General features: G+C 37.0%; 1 protein-coding gene across 8 annotated transcripts in view; it reads right to left on the reverse strand.

Moving 5' to 3' along the window:
* LOC135206953 (histone-lysine N-methyltransferase 2C-like) overlaps positions 1–15336 on the reverse strand; it is a 307132-nt gene that overhangs the window by 233987 nt on the left and 57809 nt on the right. For all 8 annotated transcript variants that reach the window (XM_064238492.1, XM_064238498.1, XM_064238497.1 and 5 more), the window contains exons 4-5: positions 14177–14290; positions 2481–2671 (exon numbers count right to left, since the gene is read on the reverse strand). In XM_064238492.1, coding sequence (XP_064094562.1) covers positions 2481–2671; positions 14177–14290 — 305 coding nt within the window. The remainder of the gene's footprint in view (positions 1–2480; positions 2672–14176; positions 14291–15336) is intronic.

The raw sequence follows: 15336 nt of genomic DNA on the forward strand, positions 1-15336 counted from the left end.
GGTGCGGGGAGCAGGAGCCGAGACCTGGGAGGAAGGTTCTAAAACTACATTAATGTTAGTTTCATTCTCACTCATTCTCGACCTGCTCGAACTCCTGGAAGAAGCTTTACGTACCCTATCCCTTTCAAGTTTCCTAATATAAGAAGAAAGAGCATATTAATTCATCGTTCGTTCAAAACTCACATTCTTGACACGGGTTACTAAATGAACATTCATTCCCCCTACATTTAACACAGATAGTGTGAGGGTCAACCGCAGCTTTCGGTAACCTCGCCTTACATTCATCAGTCAAACATACTCTAAGCAAAACCGGAGTTTTGGAAACAGAATCAAAATCAGACATTCTACAGGAAAATCCAGCGCAAAGTCAATAACGGTCCACAATCAGCGTATGCCAAGCCAAAATAGAGCGAATACGTCACCAAAAAGTCCAAATCAATCTCCAGGCAAGCGAGAAATGAAGAATCTATCGGAATGAAACGACAACAGTTGTTATTGCTTCAAGCGACAGAAAAAATCTGGCTGGAGAGATAGATTGGTTCATACACCCGCCACCCAGCGGCAGGTAAGGTAGACCACCTGACCTACCTGTCGCGTGTGCCGCGAGATTTGAAATTCTGTCGGGAACATCGGAGACTATAGCTAAGTATATATCTGGCAGGGAAGTTCATGTACAAAAATCTCTCCTTGCTACCAGTCATAATAGGTAGTTCAAGTATGATAATCAGCAAATCTGGGGACTTATGTTGATCACTATAAAACACAAGATATTTATAGGTAATGATTACCCATAGCTGTGAAACAAATCAAAGCACCCCTCCAAAGAAAATGCACGAGAAACATGAGCCCAAAAATGACTATTAATGTAGAGCAACCAGACTACTGAGTAAAAAAGGGTATCCCTCAGTACATTGGGGCACTTTCACCCTCTCTCAAAGAATATTTACTGAATTATTTTTAATGTAAACCTACTGCATTACTTTTCTGTCATTTTTTCATTATAATTAACTTAAGTATTGTCTCATTTTAGGCTTAGCTATTATAAAAGTTTGCCAAGATCCAAATATTTCAAAAATCCTGGAAGGAATGAAATGATAAAATTAAAAAAAAAGTTTACAAAAATTACAAATTTTTATTCAACTTGTATTTTTCATAACTAACAGATCTGAGGTCTTATGATTAGGGTGAATAACTTAGCGCCAGCTGGAAATCGGTAAAGTTTAAAAATTGTATATGCAAGGGACTAATGGCATCTGTGCTTAGTCACAGGTCATGTGGAGCCACCCACATATCCCTCTTTAACTCATGAACTTGTTAGTTATTTTCTTACCGCCTTTAAGAGAGGCTGTGCTTTGCTTCCGTCCTTTTAAAGCTGGTTAAGTTTGTCCCGTTTGTTTTTAATCTGTTGCGTGTGGAATTTCTGTTTGGGTCTCTTTGTCGTAGCCGCATGAGTACCATCAACAACCTCTCGCTTTCCAACAAGTGTGATGACGTCATAGCCAAAACTGCTATCAAAATGGAGGCAGTCATGACATCACAACAGCCTACTGCTGCCAGCCTCTCGTCTTCAGTGACGACAATATAACTACACTTTCATTTCAGAAGCATGCACTTATGGGAAATTTGGGAGTTTTTAAAGGGAAATTGAAAAAACACGAGACGTAAGGCGTGAATAGTCGTCGTGATCTTGATTTTTCTTGTAGGATAGGCCGCGGCAATGCCAGTGCATGCTCCAGTTAAATTTTGGAATAAGGGAATTCTAACAGACCCCTGTGTCAAGTGGAGAAGAATTATTTCTTCTTCGGCTTCAAGCTGGAGACTGTCACATCCCTCCAAAGAAGGCTCAAGCAGTAGTTATTAGATCAGTCTACTCTAGACGGTTGACGTTTAGGTTGTCAACGGTCCAGTGATAGCCTAGGTTGTGAGGATGATGATGGCCATAGAGCTATGACGGACGTAAGAACCAGGACAGCTGTAAGAACTATGGAGGCCATGAGTTATGATGGCCATGAAAACTATGAAAGCCGAGAGAATTATAACGGACATAAGAACTATGATGGCTGCGAGGACTGTGGCGGCCATAAGGACTATGATGGTCGTAGGAAGCGACTGTGAATATGGTGACCGGTGTAGGTGTTCGTAAGAACTATGGCGACTGGTTCCCATTAGAACAAGAATGGTCATAGTATCTAGCCTATAGTTTTAAGACGCACACAACGCAATAGTTAATGATTTTGTGCCACGTTCTCATTTATGTTCAAAGAGCAGTGAAGGTGCATCAGCCACATTCACCTGCTATCTACCAATGTTTGCGCCCATCGCCAGTCAATGGATTCATCCAGTAATCACATACAGTCTGCATTGTGATTTAAATGACCAATACAATACATCAAACGGTTTACTTGGCTGACCAGATGACCAATTCAACAAGATAAGCATACCACTCATAATATACAATACAGGTATATCTAGGAACTTACTTTTTACACTTGGAGCACTGTGCCATGGTCTTCTGGGCAATTGCTCTGTAAGCTTTACGGCATATAGGACAGGCAAGACCCTTGTTACGGAGCTGGTAACAAGAATCGCACACAGTGAAATTAGCATGCCATCGAGATGACATCCCGTTCCCTGGAGTTCGAGATCCACAGTCTCCACAAGCTCGGCACGTCTGTTGAGTATGTACAAAAATGCTGCATTATTTGAGAAAAATTTTTTACTTAAAAAAGGAATGTCCCAGAGAAGAATTATTTTTACCTGTCCTACTATATATCATACATAATAAAAGAGCAACAAGGAACAAATTTAAATATATTTCAGTGTTGAAAGAAAAAAGGCACTTGTTAAATAATTACAGTTCTCAAAGTTAGGAATTTAATTCAAGTACTCTGCACTTTACAACAACATAAGGACAAACAATTCTGATAACAACTACTAAAGCTTTATAACTATGTTTTGGTTTGGCTGAGGTATATTAACCCTCTTACGCCGGAGCCCTAAAAATCAAAAGAAAACGTCTCCCGTATGCCGGGCCTGGTTTGGAGTGAGCGCGGAAGTGGAAAAAAATAATTTTTTCAAAAATTACAGCGCGCCGTACCTTTTGAAGATTAAGAGTTCATTTTTGGCTCCTTTTTTTGTCATTGCCTGAAGTTTAGAATGCAACCATCAGAAATGAAAAATAATATCATTATCATATGTAAATAATGCGATATATGGTAGCGAAAAAAAAAAAAATTCATACATAATTGTATTCAAATCACGCTGTGCAGAAAACGGTCAAAGCTAACCAGTTACTTTTTTTTGCGTTGTATTGTACACTAAATTGCAATCATTTTGATATATAATACATTGTAAAACAATAAAAGCAACACCGGAAAAATATTATCACAAAAATGATGTACGAATTCGTAACGAGCGACGTAAAAAATGTTATTTTCAAAAAATTCACCGTAATTCTAAATAATGTTCTAGAGACTTCCAATTTGTTTCAAAATTAAGACAAATGATTGAATATTACGATACTGTAAGAGTTTTAGATTAGAATTGCAGATTTCGACCATTTCGGACGAGTTAAATTTGACAGAATGTCGAAATTTTTAATATATATTTTTTTATATGGACATATTTCGAAGATGGAAAAAGCTACAACCTTCAATTATTTTTTATTGTATTTTTCATGAATTTGCGCACATTTTGATATATGAAACTCTATAAAAAGGCTAATATGAAAAGGAGCAAATATTAGGATAATGCCATGTACGTATTTCGGAGACTTGCGGCCGCGAATCGGCGCGCGGTAGTAGAAGGTAAATATATTTTTCAAAAATTCACCATAAATCACAATATTGTTTTAGAGACTTCAAATTTGTTTCAAAATGAAGAAAAATGACAGAATATTACTAGGCCGTAAGAGTTTTAGCTTACAATTGCGTTTTGTTTTTCAACTATTTCGGTAGAGTCAAATTTGACCGAAGAACGTGGTTTTTTTTCTATTTATCGTGATTTATATGCAAATATTTCGAAAAAAGAGAAAAGCTACAACCTTCAATCATTTTTAGTTGTATTCTACATGAAATTACGCACATTTTCATATATAAAACTTTACGTAACAGCTAATTTTAAATGGTGCAAACATTTCGACAATCGCACAAAAAAAATTCTGATTTTTTCGGAAGTTTACCGCGCGAACGTAATGTTTTTTTTTTTTCATAAATTCACCATAAATCGAATATTGTGCTAGAGACTTCCAAGTCGTTGCAAAATGAGGTAAATGATTGAATATTACTAGAATATAAGAGTTTTAGCTTACAATTGCGTTTTTTTTTTTCGACCATTTTCGGTAGAGTCAAAGTTGACCGAAAGTTGAAATTTTTGCACTTAACGTTATTTATATGAAAATATTTCAAAACTGATAAAAGCTACAACCATGGGTTGTTTTTTGTTGTATTGTGCATGAAATTGCGCACATTTCCATATATAAAACTTTATGTAACGGCAAATTTAAAAGGGTGCAAACATTAGGACAATCGCACGAAAAAATTTATTGGAAGAGTTATCGCACGAACGTAAGGAAAAAGTTTTTTCATAAATTCACCATAAATCGAAATATTGTGCTAGAGACGTCCAATTTGTTGCAAAATGAAGGCAAATGATTGAATATTACTATATGTAAGAGTTTTAGCTTACAATTGCGTTTCTCCCATTTCTGTAGAGTCAAAGTTGACCGAAGGTTGAAATTTTTGCACTTATCGTTATTTATATGAAAATATTTCAAAACTGATAAAAGCTACAATCATGAGTATTTTTTAGTTGTATTGTGCATGAAATTGCGCACATTTTCATATATAATACTTCATGTAAAGGATAATTTAAAATGGTGCAATATTATGTCAAAGTGACGAAATAATTTCCGAGATGTGCACTGATACTTTTTAGTGCGATAAGAAAGAAATTCGCGCTTGCGCGCCTGCGTAGCGATTGTAAACAAAACAACGCCTTGATCCGTGAACTCCCAGCATCCCCCAAGGCGCGTGATACAAAAGTTTTCGGCTGGTAGGCCTATAGTACTTTTTTCCGCGAATTTTTTAAAAAAACTTTTTTGAGCCGACTAGTTTAATACGTCCAATCGGCATACGGGAGACATTTTGACTCGACGTTTAATACTCCAATCGGCGTAAGAGGGTTAAGTTAATCTAACTTAGCTATAATACCAATTGCAAATTCTCCTTTCCTGGATTTCCTAGTAAGATCTGAAAAGATTATTCTAAAAGTTAAAAATTAAAAATTACAACAAAATCAGACTCATTATGTATTTCAGGACAAGAACAACAATCATAAAAAAATTTAAGAAAATAATTTCATAAGAGAAAGTGGAGAATAGACATGACAAGCCACAATTCACAATGTCAAAAAACAAAACCAAGACTTACAATTGAGGACCACAAAAAGAAATATAAATGAAAAACCAAAGTTTCATATTTCCACTGAATCAATTATTACATTTCATAGTTCTACTTAATGAATTATTATAAATTAATCTCAGACAACTGAGTCCCACTTCTGGAATCTCATCCTGAAGGATCTGTCAATGAGGTGAGGATTTGAAAATGGTAAAGGTGAAGAAGTTGGACAGCTAAGCAGGAAGAGACCAAACGGGATGGATAAAAGTAAAATGCATAAAATATAGGGACAAAGGGATGCAACGAAGACCCTTTACTACCATCTAGTGAGCCCCATAAGGCTAACTGCACGTTGTAACGTTAACACCTGGTAAACACGAGAGGAATAAGAAAGACATGGCATCTTACATCATGCCTAAGAATTGTCAATCTGAATGTTCCTTTAATGTAAGCAAAGATATTATCTAACTAAAGTAAAGCAGTCAAATTAACACAGAACAATCACTTTGCTGCTGGTATCATCAAGTTGCTTAGTCTTTGTATGTAAAATGTATAAACATAAAGACCACACTTCAATCACAGTATAAACAAACAAAATAGTTTAGCGGAACAAAACCATAGTTTACTCAAACAACATTTCATAAATTGAAACACAGGAACAAAGAAGCAATCAAAAATTCCCTCAAACCCTTAAGCTTTTACCTTCACCCAGAATTGTTTGTTGTAAATGTCACTGTAGTCTAACAATTGCCTTCCAAGTTGTTGAAAATGCCTTCAAGATAAAAGGCAACTACACAAAAGACAAAAATGAAATAAATGCCACATGGAATCATCGGACCAAAAAAAAAACGACATAATTTTAGATCTTAAATTCAAAATATAAAAACCATCAACTATTCATCATACCTATATTCTAAAAAAAAAAAAAATAATAATAATAATAATAATAATAATAATAATAACCACATACACAGATGAATCCTGCAACAATACAGCAACAAAAATTAGATTAAAATTTTTCAAGTAATTCCAAAGTAGAGTACAAACAGTCTTCTTGAATCAAAGTTGCCAATTCAAAGAATTACCATCATGAAAAATGTTAAGTCATTTTTAAATTACTAGCATCAGACGCTAACCAGATATAACATAAATTTTCATAATAAAATTTATTATTTGGATACTCACCTACTGTTAAATTAGCTATATATCCCCGCCCATTAGGCGAGTCGGCATTTAAAAAAAAAAAATCAAATGGCTGCCCGGATGACTGTCTAGTTTACCTGTTCTCCACCAGGTGTATTTTGAATGTTTTAGCTCTTGTCAGAATTCTCCTTGACAGCCCACTAAGTTGTGGGGAGGCTGGGTGGGTCTACTTTAACAGTAGGTAAGTATCCAAATAATAAATTTTATCATGAAAATTTATATTATTTGAGATGAATCTTACCTACTGTTAAATTAGCTGATTCCCACATTAAGAAAGAGGATGGTGGGTAGTGCAGCTAGACAAAATTCTGCTAACCCATTCGAGCTAAAGGTTTCTTATACGAAACCCAAAACATTCTCACCCGATCTGGAATCCTTGGTGGATTTTACTACCACCAGAAGTTGGATTCCATTCAGGGAGCAAGGCTCTCATATGTATGCAGCAAAGAGTAGCCTTGTGGAAAAAACCGCTTCGATTCAGCCAGCATGAAACGCAAGCGGTATGAGGGACCTCTGTGCCTGGGTCCAAAAGCCCTATCAAACGACAGTCAATTAAAATGAATACCTTTAAAATATAAAGGTATGCTCCTATACAAAATTTGTACCGTCACGCTCCCCAAAATGTTAAAACCCAGGGATTTAAATAAGAGCCTAAAGAATTGCTCTTTTTCGGTTCAGGAAAAGACTACCCACTACTAGTAGCAGATTAAGGGCTTTACTGTTTTTAAACACAATTCTGTGTACTTAAGGTAGTGATCAGGTAAAAACTTAATTGTACTTCTACTGTGACACATCAATCCTATTCTGGAGTGGCAAATTGACTTAACACTAAATGAAGTTGCAACTGCTGCTCACATTATGGATGTTTAACTTCAATAAGGTAGAAGATATAGAGCTAGTTCTCATACACTAGCCTATCCATTATGTCACAGAGGACCTTGTGTTCCTTGAAAAAGTTTCTAAAAATCATAACACAAAAGGTTAACTTTGCCTCTTCCAGGCTTAACCTTCACAAATACATTCTAGGTTTTCTAAAACCACAAAACAAAAGTTAACTTTGCCTTAAGTTTAACCATTGGCAAAGGCGTTCTAAGTTTCTAAGAATCCCAACACAAAAGGTTAACTTTGCCTCTTCCAGGCTTAACCTTCACAAATACATTCTAGGTTTTCTAAAACCACAAAACAAAAGGTTGATTTTTGCCTCTTCCAGGCTAACCTTTGACCACAACAGTTAATTTTGCCTCTTCCAGCATTTACCTTTGACAAAGATGTTCAAGGTCTCTAAAAGGATGATAAAAATGTTCTAGGTTTAACCTTTAAATTTAAATGCCCAACAGGATAGAGAAGTTTCCCCCCCAACAGGATTAGATTGGAATTCTTACAGGGAACTGTAAAGCATAGCCTTAACATCACCCTCAGCTCTAAGGCAGAAAGCTAAAATAGCATTCCCTTACACCAGCTTAAAGAAGGGTGTTGACAGCAAATTTAATTATTAACCTCTGCTAACTAAAAGGTTTTACAGTAATTTCAGATAAAGTTTAGACCCGCATCTAAACTCCAGAGAGAGACTGATATAGAGATGAAGGGGCTTCAATCTCAACACCTTACAGTGCTGGTCCTCAGCAAGATCTAAAAGTACTTGATGCAATACTGAGGAAAGTACGTATGGAACGATAACTTTGGAAGTAGACAGTGAAAAGTCTTATCTCCTCTGAATAGAAAACATTGACGTCTACAAGGTTCCAGGGCTGAAAATCCTCCAGAATGGTACCCTCAGCAACAAACAGACCACTGCTTCTGACCCCAGGCCATGGCAGTTTTAAATTAAGGACAGATCCTATGATAACTTGGAAATCTTATTATTGGGAGGGGACATTCTAACCTCTCCAAGCAGTTAAGATGCCTACGTCAATGGAACTGTATGGAATTGTGTAGTAGAGTTGATTTCTTCTCAATGGAAGAATGAGACATCTACCAAGAGCATTGGAAATTCTGAAAAGTTTTGCCCTGAGGCTACAAGGGCTCTACAGGAGACTAAGCAATTCTTGAACATGAAATTGCTCAATAGAATTCAGAGTAGATACAAGGGGCTGGCCTATGAGTCTGAATTAGGCAAAATTTAAGGAAACATCCACTGCTCAAGCCTGAGGGCCAACAAAGTAGTAGTAATCATTCGGCTGTCCCTGTTCATCTACATGCTAGGAAGCTAAATGAGTGTTCCTTAAATCCACCCAAATGCCAAACTTATGGAAGTCAGGGCCCTTGTAGGCAGTTGTTCTTCCTGAATCCCCAATTGCTAAAACACTGTCCTTCCACAGGATGGATGATCAAACAAATATGTTGTTTCATTTCACTCAAAGCAGCAAACTTCCCACAAAGACTTTGTTTCTAACCGGGAATAAACCTGCTAAGCATCCTGATGTCTTTCCACTGCCCTGACATCTAAAAAGTTTTACCAGGTGTAGTTGACCATTTTATGTTGCATGACAGAGGGAAAAGACCAAAACTTGGACTTTGGTTTAAGAACCAAATGGACGATTTCTGGTTAAAGTGTCCCTCCTACAGTCCTAGAGCCAAAGTTGGTTCTGGATTACTTACAAATTTAATGAAAGTTATTTGTAAGTCGTAATTCTTACGCTGAAACCATAGATTAACTGAGCATGATTATCCGAAAATAACCCATAAGGCCATGTTTCCTAATGAGGAAAAGCCCTTACCATATAGGAAGTTTCTTTCCGGTCTAAAATCTTCAAGCAGCACATGCCTATTCATCTTGACCGACAAGCATGCATAATTAAATATCATCCCCATAGATAAGAATGGGGATATAAAGAATTAGCAATATAGTGCATAGAAATTGGGCCAGAAGAAGCAACAGGTCCTTGGCCTTTGGAATACTGTTGACAGAGTGGGCTAACTTGAATAACTGATTCAGTAGAAGTGTCTTGCTCCAAAAGCCGACACCATCTACCAATGGGCAACAAGTCCCTGACATAACTTACAGAGGGCTGCACACTAACTCAAACAAAGTGCACAGTACAGTAATACCTTCTAGTAAAAATCCTTTGAAGGAACTTGCATGACTGCGGATGTATGGTAAGCGGAATGAATACATTCTGCATGTGTACCACAAGTCTGACCATTCTTTGGAAAGGCACTAAAACCATGCTAGAAAACCAACAAGTATATGGGCAGACACTTACTGTTATTCAGTCTCCAAATGACCAAGAATATCTCCAATTACTTATGGGTGTCTTCCTAAAGAATTACCCTTGGACCATCATTCCCTCTATATACAATCTCCTAATAAAAGAGACTTATGAGAGATCTCTGCTGAAGACAAGGGAAGGAGAATAAACCAGTGGACGACAATCACAAAGAATCACAACTGTCCTTCACCGTCTCCACCATATAACATGCTAGTCCCAAGTCTCTCCATGTATGTTAGGAGGCTGCAACTGTCCATATCCCAGAACCTGAATCTGCACTTATCCCCAAAAGGTATAAAATAAGACTACCAATACATAATCCCGAACTGCCTAATCAGACAGGAAGCAAAAGTGTCCTCACTTCTTCTAAACAGAGTGACATTACCCTGCAGCATCAGAAAAGTTACTTGTTTTAGTTACTTGTTTCCTTGCTAAAACTCCCGCTGGGTTGGCATCTCCACCTCTCTAAGAAGTCGCAGAGACGAGACATCGTATATAAAAGGTAATAACTCAAGCAGACTGAAAATCCATCAGCATGTCTGTCAGTCTCGAATTCATTTCCCCACAGGAAAGAGAAAGTGAACCTCCTATTAAAGGAGGTTAAAGGACCAATAAGCGTTGCACAGCAAGTCGGCCTTCGGCTCTCCGCGACTTTAAAAGACAACGACGACAAGCCAAGGCAGACCAAGGGAGATTGTGTCTGAGGACAAAATGCTCTCAAATTGGAGAAAGTGTTGGTTCTCTTCTCCATTATTTAGAGTGGGCCAAAATATGCTAAGACCATTAAGATATATTCTCTATGTGGCCTCTATCCTCAACAAAATGAGGATACAGCAAAGCATATTGTGGCAACAAACGCCGACAGGCCCAAACAAGTTCCTCTAACTCCATTCAAACTCTTCTGTCAGCGGGCGACGGGGAGGAGACAGCTGCCAACAGGAGGTAAACAAAGAGCTTAAAGGGTTTCTCTTTCTCCGCAACCCTTGGCGACAAAAAGCAACACTTGTTGATAAGAGGTGACAGCAGCTGAGTGCTGTATCGAATCCACGACGACTCATTGAGAACAAGACAGTTTAAGCGACTCGGGACTCGGCGAAGTCCACACTCAGCACGAGTCAATGTCCACAGCAGGGTTCCCCGTTGTATCAGACCAAATTATTGTACCAAATCTCTTCAAATTATCGTATTTTGATTAATAATTGTTTATTGTACAGATGGTCAAATTACCGTACTCGTACAAAAATTATCGTATGTCTGGAACCCTGGTCCGCAGGAGTCGACAGGAGGAGAGAGAACGAGGCGCCAAAAGTGGAAGGCGGTGGGAGAGGAGTTACAACAACGCTCCCGCCTCGTCCAAAAGCGATCGCACATACTTGACAGCATTCCTATATGAAGCTAAGTAAGAAATCTCTGAAGCTAGAATATCTAACTCGGCAAGAACTGTAGATACTACAGACAGTGTAGACTTGAAAGAGAAACATTAATCGAGGCAGTGGAAAGAGATTTGCCAATAGCCGAAGAGGAAGCACGCAAAGAACAAACACAAGCATTATGAAGAAAAAGGAATATGCTAGCGTACAAGAATTTAGAATAACCAAAACATGAGATAAACAGTCGACCGAGTCGACATATCTAAACGTGTAAAACTCGCTACAGATACATCATCATCTCAATAAAATGTCTACAACTATATCATATATTATTAAGCTTATGCATGCTAACCCTTCAAACTAAGTGTTGAAGACGACAGAATGCGCTTACGGAGCGAGCATTAACGCTTACCGAAACGGTCCTTATGTGAACTCTTTAACGGTCCTTTGGCGAACGCTTTAAACGAGATTCAGACCATGAAAAGGGCGAAGTAGGAATTGGAGGGCACAGAATCCCATCGTCCCAAGAACTGACCCGGTTCCCTGGCAGCGGACGTTTCCAACTATCGCAGGGCAGTCCTAGGCTTGGGCTACGTACAGATGAGGGCACCAACACCTTACTTCTAACAGGGAACGCGAAAATGAGCGCACACTGGAGGGATTCGGAATGTTCCCGTCACGAACTAAGCTCAAGTTGTATTAGAACTAAAAATAGGTTAATGTTCTAACTTCTCGTTACGCTTTTCCTGAACCGAATGGGGGGTAGAAGGCGGAGCTACAATGGAAGTCAATACTAGCCTACTAAAATGCCTAGTCTGAGTAGGGATAGCCTGACAGGTTTAAGCCCTGATCTAACTAATTGCTTTGCAATCTATTAGTTCCAGTCTTCCTATATATGACATATTCAGGCATAAATATCTCAGAACAATTCCCTACATTCTTCACATCTAGTAGTTCCAAAATCACACCCTGTACCCCTGCCAGTACAAAGGAATGTTGATAAACTTCCAATTTCACCATCCTGGTTACACCAAAACATTCCTACATAGCCTGATGTTATTGGTTTTACTTCCACTGGAAGATATCCTAGGAAAATGAAATTGCAATACTGTAAACAGGTGTAAAACAGCCAAACTTCATAGAGTACCAACAATCGCCTAGCCGCAATGGGGCAAGGAGAATTCTGACAAGAGCTAAAACATTCGAAACACACCTGGTGGAGAACAGGTAACCTAGACCAGTCATCCGGGCAGCCATTCGATTTTTTTGTTTGAATGCCGACTCACCTAATCGGCGGGGAGACATAGCTAATTTAACAGTAGGTAAGGATTCATCTCAAATAAATACTTTCAAATTAAAAAATTACCCTATGAACAAAAATGAATGAACATACAATGGAACCCACTTAGGGGGAATGCGTTCCAGAACCATCAAGCGAATAGCTAGAATCCCCGAATATTTAGAACCCCCCCCATGAAAATGCTTAAAACTGCCTATTTTGATAGTTCAACTTAAGAAAAACCCACTAACAATGCTTATAACTGTTTTTTCCTTAGCTTTAAAAAAAGTGCATTTAATCATGAAATTGATATGAATATACAGTAATTTGTGGATATTTCTCCTAGAAAAATACCGTGAATAGATGACTTTCCCGCGAATAATGGGTAGATATGGTCCATAGAGAAATCCGCTAATACGCGAGTCTACAAATGTAGAGAACGCAAATACGCGTGGTCAACTGTACATGAAATGTACATTCATTAAAGAGATCAATAGACTTTTCAACATTGATACAAAATTATTTTGACATTTTACTTCATAACACTTTTAAGCTAGAAACTTAAAAAAAGTTAAATATCAATTAAAAATGACACTACATTATCAAACAAAACCACTCAGTAAAAGAAAGTTAAATACATTACATAACAGAGGAACAAATTCTTATGCATATATTTTCTTAAATAAGAAGTACGTACAATACATATATAAAAACAACTGAAGACAACAAGATTAGGCAAGCACTAGACACTTTAGACGTAAAAATAATTTAGCAATCAGAGAAGAGAAAGCCAACAATACAAGGACCTGTGACACAATACAAATTCAGAGATTCTAGCTTCAAACCTCACTAAAAACTTGATTTCCCAGTAGAATATCTAGCAGCAAAGTCAGTAATTTCCAATATCATTTCAAGCATACTACCATCTACATCATTAGCAAGACTGATGGAACATAATATTCCAAATAACATGAAACAACATATTCAACCAAAGGCTTGCGTCATTTATCCCCAATGATGCGAATAATGAACGGCTGCTAAAACTGAAATCCATAAAAATCCATAAAGACAGATGTCTGTCTTGATCATCAATTATTAAAAAATCTACATATGGGAAGACAACAGTTAGTGATATTCTCAATCCTGTGACAAAACTTGAAAAGTAAGCTTACAAAATTCTTCAACCATGTAGGTACAGATTTCTTTCAAAAAGAATCTCACTAGAGGTAATATCAACATTTTAATTAAAGGACCATAACATAACCTTACCAGTACATCTGTTAGTATATATTAAAGGGCCATCAATACAGCCTACACATCTTATCCATTAGTATAACAAAAAACCTGAGTTTACAACATAAATAATGTAAAGAATATAAAAAGCCATGGCATTCCACACATTTTAGTGCTACATAAAGCTATTAATAAATACCATACACAATAATCTGTAACACTAATGCAGCACTTCTCACAGATCTACCTGCATAGATTTCTGCAAATGATCAACAATGTAAAAAAAAAAAAAAAAAAAAAAAAAAAAAAAAAAAAAATTGAAGATCACAAATTCATATACATTACTGCACAATTGAAATTTAAATTTACTAGAAACCTACATCAGAAATCTATACAGCAGAGCCTGGAGAGGCCCAAGCAGCGATCAACGGGGCATGCCAGAGTTTTTTAGTCTCATCATCATCAGTTTTTTTTTTATTTTACCTTGCATTTCCACCCTGTTTTGAGAAGGGAGAGGCCAAAAGGGCGGGCACACACCATATGGTACGCCTTGTCACACACCCCACACACGAGATCATCGCTTGGCTGCCGACACATCTGCACAACGGGGGAAGGGACACAACAAAGGGATTACTATCATGCATGGAGAATGGAGATAAATCTAACGGAAAGATGAATTAAACTCTCATGGTGTGATACTACCTACCATTAAACAACAACACATGAACAGACAGAGCCTGATTAACAAAAACCAATGTTTAATAATTTTTTAACAAAGCTTTTTTATAAAGAATTGCAAACATACAGGTTAAAATAATTTTATAACATTATCTGTATTTAAAACAATGCTTTAAGTAAATTTTTTGACAGCCAACATTTTTATGTCCACTTAAGGTAGCTAAGCTTATCCAATTAAGACTTGTGTAACCAAGAATAATGACATGAGAAACTGAAGCCCCAACTTCTCACTTACAAGCAGTAGCAAGTTCTATACAATAGGAAGGTATGGATGAATGATGATGCTCTGCAGGAAATGCCTCCTGATTACACTGTTATTAGGGTTCACTGGTCACAATAAGGGTTGGGTTGAGATGGGCGAGGGGGATTGAATTTCCTATATTGGTCAATTTACCCTTCATAAGTATATAGTATATCTATTAAATCTCTACTGATTCCTAAAGAATATCATTATCTTAATCCCATTTGTGTTACCAGTCTCATTTATTTTTTAAACATTACTTTGGTCTTTGTGTACATTTCCTCCGCAAGACTTAGCAATACATCATTGTGAGTATGATATACGTCTTGCAACTGTAGAAAATCATGAAAATGTATACTTCTATTCAATGGATAAATATCTGAACATATATATATTAACAGAAACTGAAATTTTTTTTTAACTTTTTATCGAATAAGCATTATGCATTTATGTTTATATTCTATCATGTCTAATAAAATTTTCAAATTTCTGTTACTCCTTTTCCTACACAAGTTATGGGTAAGAACTTTAGTAACTACAAAATAAATCATCTTATTTGTGAGGATATATACTTATGCCAATACTTAGTTCCCTGAAATAATTTCACTCATTCACATTAAATAAAGCCAAAATGTAAACTACAAAGCATAGACTATGAAATCTA

The sequence above is a fragment of the Macrobrachium nipponense genome, chromosome 31 (genome assembly GCF_015104395.2).
Source record: "Macrobrachium nipponense isolate FS-2020 chromosome 31, ASM1510439v2, whole genome shotgun sequence".
Lineage (NCBI taxonomy): Eukaryota > Metazoa > Arthropoda > Malacostraca > Decapoda > Palaemonidae > Macrobrachium > Macrobrachium nipponense.